Genomic DNA, 14,411 nt, shown 5'->3' with positions numbered 1-14,411 from the left:
ACCTGTGCTTTTACCCAATTACATAAAAAACCCTAAATAACCCTCTTCTGCAACTCTCTGTTAGATACCTTTAATAATACCCATGCGATGCATGGGATGACAATGAAAATAAAAATATAATTTTATATAATAAAAGAATAATAAGAATTTTAAAAAAATAAAATAAAAAAGTGCAATGCTAACCCTTCTAATCATTTCGATCGCTGTAGTATGGAATGGTCTTTAATTATAGGAAGAAATAGAGGCGAGTTTTTTTTTTTTTTTGGTCTCCCACTACCTTTAATCACCATGACACTAAGCTCAAGTTCAAATTTTTCCAAAAATAAATAAAAAGATAACCTTTTCTTTTCTTTAAGTACCCAAAAGAAATAACAAGTGGAGTTTTTTTAACTCCCTCTTCCTTTACGCAACTTCAGAATGCCATATATATATATTTTTTACTTTTCTTGAATTTATTTCAAAATTTTAGATTTTTTTTGTGAGTGTGGGCTTCTTCTTTTTTTTTTGCATGGCTTCCTGTAATTGTTACTATTTTTTTGTACACAATATTTTTATGCACATGGTATTATTTTCTTTTCTGAATGTTTTTTTTCTTTTTGATCAATCTCACTAAAAAACTAAGTTATTACGAATAGATTATTTTTTCCTTTTTTTGTGCGTATGGAGTTCCCAAAAGGAATAAGAAGTTTCTTTTTGAACATTCCTTTTTGAAAAAAAGTTTTTTTCCTTTTCTAAAAGTCCCACTAAAAATCTAATTTACTTGCGGAGAAGATATTGCAAATGAATTATTTTTCCCTTTTTTGTGTATAAAATTTCCAGAAAAAAGATGCAGAATTTTTTGAACATTTTTTTATTCTAATCTAATTATTTTTTATGCGTATATTTTTTTTTTCCTTTTTAAAGAGTCCCACTAAAAACAAATTATGTTTTTTCTTCTTTGTACATGCAAAATATATGCAAAATTTCCTTTTTTAATATGATTTTCAAAAATAACAGAATCAAATTTTCTCTCTCTATAACTTTCGAAAAATCAATTTTTTTTATATATTTTTTTATATTTTTTCTAAATTTTGAAGAAGTTGAGTTTTCACTTCTCTTTCCATTTAATAGAATTAGAGGTCTTTTTGTGTTTCATTTTTTTTTTTTTTTATCGTTCACTTTCTTTGATCTTTTTCTTTGAACCATGCAATGCGATTGGCCCTCCAACGCTATCCCAATCGCGCTTGGCCCCCCAACCCTATCCCAATTGCGTGACCAAAAACCCATTGCTGCCGTGCAAATCAAATCATATGCATCCATCGACGAGTCCATATCATCTTTTTCAAGTATATGTCCACGTGTGCGGTTTGAGAGCACATCCACATTAAAGAGAGAAGGTCAATACAAGGGATGGAGGCTGGAAGGACCTGCACGGTTCTTTTGATGCCGTAAGCTACATTGGTTTGACGTTGTTATCTTTAATGTTTTTTTTTAGTGATGGCTTCCCTTGAAAAAATGTTCAAATGATTCTTTATCCAATGATGATACATGCACTGACCACCATCTCATGATACTTTTCACTCAACAGAAATAAAAAAATAATAAATATGAGAATTTCTGCTAACGTATATCTAGTTCCATACTGAATATACAATAGATAGATTTTAAATATATAATCCTAATTATATCTTCTAGTTTTCCTATTAATCCTGGCCTTTAGAAGAAGCTATGTTGCAACACCAAGTATAATTACTTGTAAAGATTCTCGGGGAGACCATGCGTCGGTTATGAATGATGACGTGTTAATTAAAGTATTCAAGATCGCATGAAGGAAGATTACTAGTTGGCAAGAGTAGGTGTGAGGTGATAAGTTTGAATTAATCTTATCATATATGAGGCACGAACAAGTTTAATGTGTTAATTGCATGATAAGATACAAAGCTGAGAGCAACATCGAGGGCTACATGACTGTTAAGTAGGATATTTTGTTAGCTAAAATTCAGAAAAATACTTAGGTTACCGCAGGGACTAAGAACTTTTTTCTAGCCATTTATTTTGTGTTCTATCAACCTAGGTTCATGACTTCCCTTCGCATCGATCAACTCAAGCATAGTATATGTCTAATATTCCTAATTTATCTTTTAACTTATCTAAATAAAAAAAAAAATTGGGAGAAAGAGAGAGTTCTTACTTATTCAAATTCAGATTTTTATTATACACCACTATCGAATTGTATCCAGAATCTATGGTTGCTAAGTAGAAGAGAATGACCATTGGAATGGACTTGGTTCAAATATAAAATATGGAAAAAAATGCATAGATTAATGTCGGCAAAATTGCATTCCCTTCTTTGGGCCCTATGAAGGAAACATCAAGAAGAAACAAAATAAAAAATCAAAATTTAGACCCATCTATCCCCCTCTACCCCCATCATGCACGTTGGCTGATAAGGCCAGGTGAGAGGATAAGCACAAGAATCCCAATTGATCAGCCCCTCCCACACCAAACAAAGTACGAATTGGAAGGCAAATGGATGAAGTCATGAGCCACATTGGCCCACTTAATCCCCATCCGAGCAAAGCTTCTCCACTTATAGAATTGGTGTTAATGACCCATTCGAAGTTTGAAGACACCTCTGTTCGCTGAACCGCTGCACGCAAAGGCATTCAAATCCCTCCTCTTAAGAAATAGGGGATTCCTTCCTCTCTCCCTTCTTTTATTAAAGCTCCAACCACACACTTCATTATGCTGTTCTATCCCATTAATACCCTTCCTTGTTTCTTTCTACGGTCAGGGGGTAATAGTAATATATCTGCTCGGCCCAGGAAAGTAACGAGTTTTGTGACCCCTTGGAAACGCCTCTGAATTCAACTTGCAACCCATTCAGCATCATCTCACAACCTCTTCAAATGATGAGGCATGGAAAGAGCTAGTGCTGGCTTTGATCCTTCAAATGATGATGAACCATTATATCAAGCTGGCCCCATTTATGGGATATTATTACTTTCTAATATTGATCTTGTTAAAATATTTGAAAAAGAAGAAAAAAAAAGAGAGAGAGAGAGAGAGAGAGAGAGAGAGAAATTTATATCTTTGTTCCATCTCATTCGATGTACCTCAAGAGTTGTATATACTAGTGTATAGATCACGCTTATAAAAAAATATATTACTGGCTAATATAAGTTATTACGTGCTTTCTAAAATTATTCTGACAAAATCATGCTAATAAATAAAAATAATACAAACCTATACAACATCACGTTAACAAAGAAAAATATTATGAACTGATACAGATTATTTTGTGATTCTTAAAATTATGCTAACAGATATGAGGACAGAAACGCTTTGCAAAAGTTGGACTATATTGATCAAGTTTATATGAATTATGCATAAGTATATATATATATATATATTTTGGTTAGGGGAAGAATGCAGCCATCAGTACCTCATGTCAGTTGCATTGCACGTAGTACTCATTTTTATTGCACCTTTATACCTATCATTTGCTTAAACAAGGCAGCAGGGGCCTTGTTTCACATTAAACTTCACTTGGCTTAAAATTTGTACAGACAAACTTTTTTTTGATCCGTAAACTTCAGTGGAAAATTTGACAAAAGGTTTTCTCGGAAGGCTATAACACCTGACAAGATTAAAGTCTTTTTTATGGTTAGTCTCAAATGGAAGGATCTTAACAGCCGATAGTCTGAGAAAAAAAAAGAAGAAAAAATTGACCTGACCCTCCAGTTTGTATTCTTTGCCACGGAAGTATGAAACTGCTTCTTATTCATTTTTATTATTCTTTTCTTCCCTTCAAATTTGGAATATTCTAAGAAAAAAAAAGCTGGCAGGGTCAGGCCCCTTCTTTAATTTCCTCTTAGGAAGAATGGAAAAGAAAAGGAATTTCAAAAACAAAAATGTCATTGAAATATTTTGTAGTGGAAATTATGAAACTAAAGGAATACAAGGATTTTAAATTCCTCTCAAAACGCTCCTTTAGTCATAATTTGGGAAAATCATATTTTTATGGGGAGAATGGGTCTCTATTATCCCAAATATTCCTATGATATTTCTGATTTTAAAACCTTATTATCTTAAAACTTTCTTAATGATCTTTAGGGTTCTCATCTTCTTCTAAGAATATATATATATATATATATATATATATATATATATATATATATAGACAAGCCAGTCTAACCAAACTCATTCTTGATTAGGCCAAGTCTCATCTTTAGAAGGTAGAATTCAAAAAGCCGATTCAAAGGAGACAATATATATATGTATTTTAAAAAATATCAAAACTATTGCAACCATAAGGTTAGATCAAGATGATGTAACGGAGATGGGGTAAGAAGGGCCTGCCTACAAACTTGGCTAGTTTGTTTTGAGCATACATAGCTAAAGGCTCAAGCTCAGTTTGTTTTTTGGATAGCTACCGAGGGTGGTTAAAGTTAAGTGCCAATATCCACCATTAAGCAGTCAACTATAAAGCTGGACATTGTTGTTTGGCTGCTCGTCAGCTAAGCACACCTTTTTTATGGAGATGACACGAATGTTGTTTGGTTCCAAAATGCATGAGTTAAGGGGTTAGGCCCATTTTTTTTGTGCTATATGGACGGACAACAATGCCTTAATGTATTGTTTCCACCTAGATGGAAATGGCTGAGAACTTCACCTATAATATGAGATATGCACTCACCACCTCATCTATCATTGCTTGCTATACTATTTCTTAGTCAAAATTTATAAAATAAATTTTTATTGTTGAGCAATGAAAAAAATTATCATGAAGATCTATCCTCTCATTAATAATTTTCTCTCTCAACGGGCCTTATGACCTTCCATTATGGGTCTTATGGCCTTCCTTGTCAAGGGATCCTTATGTTAGCCGTATGGTAGGCTCGCCTATGTTGACCAGCAATTGTTTCCCCTATTCACAAGGATATGACATAAAGCATATTAATGTAGCATATGGACAAGAACAGGAGCCTAGAACCCACCAAATGGTCGGCCTAGCCCTTGGTGAAGCTAGTTGGGCCATTGGCCTTGGAAAACTATTGCCTAGAAATTGCTATATTATTATTTTATAAAAGAATAAGTTACTAAAATAAATTTTGAAGATTTAAAAGAGCTTGTCTGAATCGAGACGTGTGATATACACTACTCTAAGTACGTGATTCGCCTCCTATGTGCGGGTTTGCAGTGATCTCGTCCCTAAGGTACAACAACGCAGCTTAGTCCGATTCGTCTCTAACGAGCACAATTGTTGGAAGGCTTGACCCAACTAACTTCTTCAATTGCCCAAAAAATAAAAATATATAGAAGGTAGAAAGTTGAAAAATAAAAGAATCCTGTCTGTGGAAGAAACTCTCGGAAGACAAAGTCCCAGTGAGAGAGAGAGAGATTGGATTAGATTTGGATTATCTTGGAGAAGTCTATTTATAGACTCTATTCGGAAGATCGATACGGTGCGGCGTTTCTGAAGATGCGATGTTTTAAAAACATCGCAATTTTTTAGAAAGAAACGTATGAAGAAGATAAGAGTTTTAATGTTTTTAAAATATCTAAAATTTAGAAAATAAAGTTGATATATTTATTTTTAAAAATTATTTTTGTAAAGTTAAAACTCCAACTAGCGATTAACAGCAAACACCATGTGATTAAGTATAGACAAAGTAAAAGCAGATGGAAATCACATGACCCTTGTTGAACTGGATAAAGCCTAGTCATGAAAAAACTTATCTGTGGTAAATAGATCGAAGAGGTAGGATTCAATCATAATGCCGATGAAGAAACCAACAAACTAATCATAATACAAGGCGTATGAAGTTAGATAGTAAGTAAGAATATGCCGAGGTGATTGAATCGGTCTGCAAAACATTCTCAAAATGAAGAAGATCATATTGTCGGCTAGGGTAAAGGAAGACGGCGAATATATGATGTTTGGATAGGCCAAGATTAAAAAAATATAATTATCAACCCAACAATTGTTGTAGAGCAATTATGTTAATAAACGTACATAGTGAAAAATAACTGGCATCAGTTACAAAAAGTAATGACCGCAAGCTTTTCTCCTGATGAATCAAAGACTTCCGCAATAAAGGTCATGTTCAACTGCAAGCACAAGCTAAGAGGTTCCCATGCCTTAAACTTGCATGAATGTCACATGTTTAGCCCGCGTGCAGCAATACAAGACCCGAACTCGAGACCTTCCTGTTTTCTCCTGCAAAACCTTAACCAACCTTGTCATGATTGTTTAATTGATATCAGTTTGTCTCTATCATGCTAAGCCCAAAAGAAAACCAACACATCTAACGCCTAATTGAAACCTTGGTCGACAAATAAGAAAAGATTCATGCCAATTAATTCGTCTTCTTCTTAGAGAAATTATATCCTACACGTCGTGCACTATATAGCCGCCCACGCCGTCCAATCCTCAACGATCATTTCTGTAGTGATACATCAAGATGAATCGAGCGATTGGCTATGATTGGTGCACGCCATGTAAGATATAATTCTTCTGATTAATGGGTCTATAGAAAGGAGACGAAGTAATGAGATGGTGCACGGCTACATGCTGCACATTGTATGAGGTACGATGCAATCCCTGGTGCTACCTTAATCAGTTAACAGCATGGCTTTATGGGTTCTTCCAACCTATAACTACGGGTGGTACAATCCATGCATTAAAAAACCAGCGCAAACTTGGCCGGCTGCCATTTGCGCACCGCGTCCGTTCGTGCAAGGCATAGCTTTCGGCATTTAATTAGGACATGAAACCGAGTGAAACCAAGATATGGAACAATGTATACTACAGGGTGGCAATTGGCAAATGGACGTGGTCCTAATCTTAGGTAGGCTGCAGAGGAATAGGGGGTGGACTCTAAAATATCAGCCATTTAATTGTAAACGAATAGTTTGATGTAAAAGCAGGCAGATGCTCAAAAAAGTATGAGGTATGGGGTTACAGTACTGCTAATTAATTTCGTAGCAACACAAACATGCAAGAAATTTGGAAGTGCTTTGTTTATCACAACTCAAAATTGCAAGGTCTGGTTTATTGTGTGAATTGTGATTCAAGAGGAGGGCACAAACATGCAAGGTGGTTGCCACACAAGTAAAATTGAAGGGTGGGATTTGGGTAGATTTAGGAAGTGCAGGGAGAGTTAATTCAATTGAGAGTATAGTGATGGCTAGTGATTGAGATTGCAGAATGACTCATGTTTGCATTGTAAGGTAGGGTTTGAAAACAGATGTTTTCGTCGGATTTGGAAAAAGAAAAAAAAAATAGTAGCGATGGTAATAAAAGTAATGAAATGGACTCTTACAAAAATTGGATATTTTTTTCTTTAAAAAAACCGAAAGGTAAATATAAATAAGAAATTAGAAAGGTGACTGCAAATAGCAAGATTCAGAATTTTGGTTATGCTTGTGCCGATGTCGTCGAGTAACAAACAAGGCTAATAGAAAATTTAAGCTTGTATTTAGTTTTCTTTTTCAAGCTAAATGAAATTTCATCAAAAGGGTTCCTAAATCTTCAAGGGGTGGAAAGAAAAGGGGGAAAAAAAGAATGGGTTGGTTGCTGACAACCTATACAACGGCGCCTCTGGTCCTCTTGGCTTTATTTCATAATTGCAATCTTATTGGCGTTACACATTTTCTAAAACAAAAAACTTATATTCCTAAATAATTAATGCAGCCATTGAGAGGAAAGTAATAATGTATGAAGGCCAAAGAATAAAATTGCACATAAAGAATCCTATGTAACATGATCCCATTATTAAATATACATATATACATTTGCATGCAAGCAACATGTGCCTTAATTCTAAAACTTCTGCTTAATATATTGCATGAGTTGCAAACATTTTGTTTTTTTTATCCTTATCAGTCATACAAAATTTAAGGCACATATAGTTTACATAATATTAGTATTCACAATCGAACATGCAAAAAATGGTATGAATTAAAGAGATTTTTCACATATTAAGATAAATAATAAATATGATGATTTATGCAATTTGTAGAAATACCGCACAAGGTCTAACTCGTACATCATGACTAAATTTTGAGATAAAAGATTAGAATGATTTGCACAATTTATAGAAAGACTACACAATGTCTAACTCGAACATCATGACTAAATTTTGAGGTGAAAGATTATGATGATTTGCACAATTTGCAGAAAGACGACACAAGGTCTAACTCGAACATCACGACAAAATTTTGTGGCGATCATCAAACTTCATTGAGCGGATAACCTAGTGGATCTTCTCTTCAATCTGATGTCGGTGGTACATTCTCTTATACAAGTTCAAAAATCTAAATCATGATTTTGTGCAATCTCAGACTTGGTCTCAGCCATTGTAACCATCTATTGGCAATCTGGCAAGCGAAGCTTCTTATATTCTCATCCTTAATTGGGAAGGAAAATTCAAGTCAAGCCCACTGAAATGTCCGTTCTTACTGGCCGGCCATACATCCAACTGCCGTCCAACTGCCAACCAAGTCAAGAAAAAAAACCGCGTGGCTCCGAGCTGCTCCCAGGGGACATGTTCGACATTTCCTAAATGTAGATGGCATCCAATGTCCATTTAACTTATGCTTCGCTTTATTTAAACTCCAGCGAGAGAGAGAGAGAGAGAGAGAGAGAGAGATGGAACTCAGGGAAAGAGAAGAAATTAGATTGCTTGTAGATGATGGGAGGATGGGTTCCTCTTGTTCTCCTCCTTCTATTATTCCTTCTTCTTTTTCTTCCATACGTCTGTGTAGAATCTGTCATGAAGAGGAGGAAGAGAGCTCCACAAGCATGGAATCTCCCTGTGCTTGTTCTGGGACTTTGAAGGCAATAATCTCTGGTTTTGGTTTGCTTTGAATTCAGTTGAGATCTATTCATCAAAAAATGATCTTTATTTGCTAATATTGCTGATTTGGTGTTCCCCTGTTCCAGTTTGCTCACAGGGAATGCATACAGAGGTGGTGTGATGAGAAAGGGTCCACTATTTGTGAGATTTGTCTTCAGGTTAGTACCCAAAATAAGATAAAAACATGGACTTTTTCGTTCGGAAAAAGAAATAACAGAGCGATTTCTTCCCTAAAAGATGATTTCTGGTCTCTTTTCTTTTTGTTATTGATGTGAGGAAACCGGAGTTTTGGGTTTCTTCTGTAGGAAAATTTCTGTCTTTCCTCTTATTTTTGCTGCTGTGATGTTGTTTACAGAGTACTTGGTAATATAATCTTAGTCATATGATTTCCACTTGGTTGGAGTTCAAAATTTGGAACTTTTGGGGGAGAAAAAAAAAAACTGTTCTACAGAGTCTTTTTTTTTTTAAAAAAAAATTATCATTATTGGCTTAGCAGTTCATCACTTTTTTTTTTTTGTTCCCAGGGATACTGATACTGGTTATATAGCATTTTATTCAACTTATACAAATTCTGCTTTGCATTCTCTAAAATTGAATAAAAGTCTTCTTCACCACCATATTTCTCGAAAAAATAAAAAAAACATTTTTGTTAGCTTTCCAACAACCTGAATTCAACCTTCTGCAATCACTCCGATATCTCTTTGTTTTCTTTGTTTCTTTGATGTGCCTAATTGGATTTTTGATACATTCCTTGAGCTGTATTTATCGTATTTGTCTTTTCATCCTTCTAAACTTTTCTTGATTCACAGAAGATCCATACTTTCTGTAAGTTTATTGTTTTTTATAAGGTTTTCTACCGTTGGAAGTTTGAAAACTTGTGGATTAACAGCTCTAACAACGATTCAGATTCCCTTTTATTGCCTCCTCTTTAGAATTTCACCTAGATTAAAAACAAAGATCTACTTGGAGAAGTCCAAGACTCATAGCTTGTTGGTAACTAAAACACCAAGATTTCTTTATGGATAGGCTTTGAAATATAATTATCAGTGATCTTAATTTATGCAGAGACTCCCAACTTTCAGAAACTTTACCGTAAAGCAATCTGTTTCTTTATTTATCTTTGCAGGCATTTGAACCAGGTTATACTGTTCCACCCAAGAAGGCTTTGGTTGAGGTCCCCGTTACAATCAGGTGGCTTTATCTTCTATTCTTTCCTTGTATTTTTATATATCATGAGTGGGACCGTGGGGTTCCCAAATGCATTGTACCGAAAACTTCAAAGAACGTTAACCCTCTCTCTTTCCCCCATAATCTTTGGGATTTGCGACCTAATCAAGTTCCAAATGGGCTGTTTAAATTTGAATTCTTCCCCAAAGCGGAAGGATCTGACGGCTGACAACGGTGGGCCCACTGCAGGAGTGTGGCCCCCACTGCCCACTTGTACCTCTGGTCTTGTAGCCGTTGTTACTGGTCCTTCCTCAACTCTTTTTGTATTTTTTATAATTCTTTTTCACTTTTTTTATTATTTTTTTTGAATGGAGAATCTATGATATGGCCCAATGAATGTTCCCAAACCTTGGTTCATGTTGGCTTTCTGCTATTGGCTTTACAATTGCCACATCTTGCTTATTTTATAATTTTTTTTTATGAGTATCCTCCTAAATATCAAATTTTATATAAATATTCTTCTAAAATTGATATTTATATGTATATTCTCGTAAAATACTTGTTTTGCTATTCTATCCTTTTTATCCATATTTTTTATATTATCTAACATTGTTAAAAAATTATCGGTTTCAAATTAAAATGACTAAAATATTCTTAATGGATGGATGTGTAAAAAAATATTTATAAGGCCATCACAATGGAGAACAAAAAAGTGATTTCAAATTTTACTTTATTTTTTAGTAAAATAAATATGTTTTTTATTAACGGTGTTGGAAGAGATATTTGTGCAAAAACAGTGTTTTATGAAGGTACAAAAATAAATATAAATTTTAAGAGGGTATTCACGCAAATTTGAATTTTTCGAAAGGTATTCATGCAAAAAAAATTCATTAAAACAAAGTAAAAAGAATAGCTAGAAACGTTGGTAAGTATCCTTCTAAATATCAAATTTTACATAAATATCCTTCTAAAATTGATATTTATATGTATATTCTCGTAAAATACTTGTTTTGCTATTATATCCTTTTTATCCATATTTTTTATATTATCTAACATTGTTAAAAAATTATCGGTTTCAAATTAAAATGACTAAAATATTCTTAATGGATGGATGTGTAAAAAAATATTTATAAGGCCATCACAATGGAGAACAAAAAAGTGATTTCAAAATTTTACTTTCTTTTTTATTAAAATAAATATGTTTTTTATTAACGGTGTTGGAAGAGATATTTGTGCAAAAACAGTGTTTTATGAAGGTACAAAAATAAATATAAATTTTAAGAGGGTATTCACGCAAATTTGAATTTTTCGAAAGGTATTCATGCAAAAAAAAATTCATTAAAACAAAGTAAAAAGAATAGCTAGAAACATTGGTAAGTATCCTTCTAAATATCAAATTTTATATAAATATCCTTCTAAAATTGATATTTATATGTATATTCTCGTAAAATACTTGTTTTGCTATTATATCCTTTTTATCCATATTTTTTATATTATCTAACATTGTTAAAAAATTATCGGTTTCAAATTAAAATGACTAAAATATTCTTAATGAATGGATGTGTAAAAAAATATTTATAAGGCCATCACAATGGAGAACAAAAAAGTGATTTCAAAATTTTACTTTCTTTTTTATTAAAATAAATATATTTTTTATTAACAGTGTTGGAAGAGGTATTTGTGCAAAAACAGTGTTTTATGAGGGTACAAAAATAAATATAAATTTTAAGAGGGTATTCACGCAAATTTGAATTTTTCGAAAGGTATTCATGCAAAAAAAATTCATTAAAACAAAGTAAAAAGAATAGCTAGAAACATTGGTAAATCTGGTTCTGATTAAGTTTAAATTGCAACAGAGGAAGCTTGGAGGTCCCTAGGCTAAATTATGACCCTCAAAACCCAGCATTAATTAACAGGGATTATGCTGAGTGCTCCTCAGAATCCCCAAGAAGCGCCTCTTGGTGCCGATCTGTGGCTCTAGTGGTAAGCATTCTAGTTCTTTTTTGTTTTTAAAGATGAATTTAGCATTTTAATTCTTCAGAAAAATTAAAAAAAGTTATTTGCTAGTATTGCTTTGAAGAATTCTAATGTGTTTGTTGTTAGCCTCAACGGCTAAATATCTTAATTTGTGATGCCTGAATTGCTGATATCTTACGTTTGTGCAGCTCACAATCATGTTATTGTTCAAACATCTCATCACGGTGCTGGCAGTTGGAGCTGATCACTATGCGTTTACTCTTCTCACTGTAAGTATTGGTTTCCTTAAACATTCTCTAAATTAGCTGTAGTTCTATGGTTAGCTGCTATTGTTTGAAGATCATATGAACAATTTTGTGCACATAAAATCATGTAGGTTTTTGTGCTAAGGGCGAGTGGAATCTTGCTGCCCTGCTATTTGATTATGCGGGTGATATCGGTGATTCAGCGTGGCCAGCGGCAGTATCAGTTAGAGCAGCTCCAGCTTCATGTGAGTTCAGAAATTCTCTATCATCTTATGCTAAATACTTTTCACTGATTGTTTGAGGGAACAATGAAAGAACTACTCGGTGAAAGTATCGGTCCAACTGATTCACCAAACATTGTTGTTTTCTTTGTTTGTTTGTTTTGAAGCAGGGGAGAAATGATTCACCTACCCATGGAGTGGAAGATGTGGAATCGCAATAACATACAGTTCATGTACATTCATAAACCTAAATGTTCATAATTGTAAAGAAGAACAAATTCCGAAGTTTAAAAAAAAAAAAGTTCTTTTGCAGTTTCTTAATGTATTTGATCAAAGAAATTTGGTGGGTTGCCAGTTGCCACCATTGGACTTTAAAAAAAAAAAAAAAAGGGTTCTTTGCATCTCTTTTTAAATCCAAGTAGCTATGTCCGACTTGTCCAATGCTCATTCACCAGGGAGAAGGCCAAGATCAATGAAAAACTCCGCAATTTTTAAACTCGTAGCTCCGAAGAAATGTTTCGAATGCCTACAAAGAAAATGGGAATTACAGAGAACAAGTATTACCTGTCGGTGTAGTTTAAATCAAAATTTGTATCAACGATTTGTAACTCTTGAAGTTAGGCTTTAGCATCATGGAAAAGTTTTCCTTTTCTGCAATAACAAAAGAAAAGGTATCGAAAACTTCAATAAGATCAACACCACAAAGGAAAATAATGGGGTACCCACTATCATCGCAATTATGGCCATATCAATTACTGAAGCCGATACAGGTTCTTTTTGCTTTTGCAAGGTTAACAAGCAATCCTGCCTTGGAAGCTACAAGAAGTGTCTGCCAATCCATCCTGATGCCAAGCAATAAGATTCATTAACTATGCTGGACCATTGCCAGAGCAAAAGCAGATGGAGGTTAGAACCTCCTAAATAGACTTTACACCAACTTTCACTTTCTTAGTTAGGAGAAGATTTAAATTAAGATTGGCAAACAACAAAGACAGTAACTTTGCTGACAAAATTAATTCAACATGTACATACAGTTTGCAGCATTTTCTTATGCAACTATTATCAGAAATGTACAGGAACAAACTGTCCTGTCCAGTTGTAATTGCATTAAGCATGCTAAGGGGACCTCTTCAAATGTGGGGCTTGCCCCTCAAGTGGCAAAAATTCACCACCCCAAAAAGTAAAAATTATGATGAATTAATTACTTTCAAATGCACCAGCCTAAAGACTTATTATGAACTACTTCAATTTTGCTAGCTGACAGAAACACTTATAACATGGCCCTCAGTCAAATTCACTGAGAGCTCGAACTTGAAAAGTGGAAATCTTCATGATTTCTCTGCCTCTTCTTTGCAAAACAATTTTCTCCAAACTGTCCGGTCGAGCCTTTTGAGACCTTGAAAGTGTATGTGGATCCCTGCGCATGGTCACCAAAGATAGCCCCAAACTCATTTTGCTGACCCTGCAGTTGGAAAAATACCGGCGGAGCACCCCCTGGACTGGAAACATAATGAGGAGAACTTGAATGCTATTCCATGATTCTCAACCATTTGGTGACAACACTCTTGAGAACAGATTGTCAATTTTCAACAGAATAAAATTACTATATAATGATACTCTGAAAGCCACGAGTTGTAATTTCTTTGAATTTAACCTTCAGTCCATCCAGTCTGTAAGAGAATTGAAACAAGCAAAGCAAGGTTACACAGAAAGCAGCATTGGTGCCAACGCTTTTCAGGACATTAACCAAGGGTAAGCTCATAAAGTGAATTTTCCCTATCCATTCCTCCAGGTCCCTCCTCAATTTGGCAAACTATATGGCAAGGTGAAACACGAGGACCAGAAGTCACATTGTGAGGAATCAAACAATTTGGTGAATTACAAGGAAAAGTCAACCAGAAAACTCAAAAAGGTACAACAGGTTATATAACTGTGTTCCACTGTCATACCTAAGAAGA

The 14,411-nt window shown here is 34.2% G+C and overlaps 1 protein-coding gene across 2 annotated transcripts; it reads left to right on the top strand.

The window, feature by feature from the left end:
• Positions 1-8,590: 8,590 nt before the first annotated feature.
• LOC103700961 (uncharacterized) lies at positions 8,591-12,868 on the top strand. Of its 2 annotated transcripts, none has more exons than XM_008782869.6 (7): positions 8,591-8,824; positions 8,930-9,001; positions 9,970-10,034; positions 11,867-11,993; positions 12,176-12,256; positions 12,364-12,477; positions 12,624-12,868. In XM_008782869.6, the coding sequence occupies exons 1-7, from the start codon at positions 8,636-8,638 to the stop codon at positions 12,672-12,674; spliced, it is 699 nt and encodes a 232-aa protein (XP_008781091.4). In that variant the 5' UTR covers positions 8,591-8,635; the 3' UTR covers positions 12,675-12,868. The 2 variants fall into 2 exon arrangements, with proteins under 2 accessions (XP_008781091.4, XP_008781090.4); XM_008782868.6 differs by having other exon boundaries at positions 12,621-12,765.
• The last annotated feature ends 1,543 nt before the right edge of the window (positions 12,869-14,411 follow it).

This window comes from Phoenix dactylifera, chromosome 8, assembly GCF_051530095.1.
Source record: "Phoenix dactylifera cultivar Ajwa chromosome 8, Ajwa_hap1_PhDact_Kaust_v1.1, whole genome shotgun sequence".
Classification (NCBI taxonomy): domain Eukaryota; kingdom Viridiplantae; phylum Streptophyta; class Magnoliopsida; order Arecales; family Arecaceae; genus Phoenix; species Phoenix dactylifera.
The sequence above is the reverse complement of the archived record's forward strand: the minus strand, read 5'-3'. Positions and strand labels throughout refer to the sequence as shown.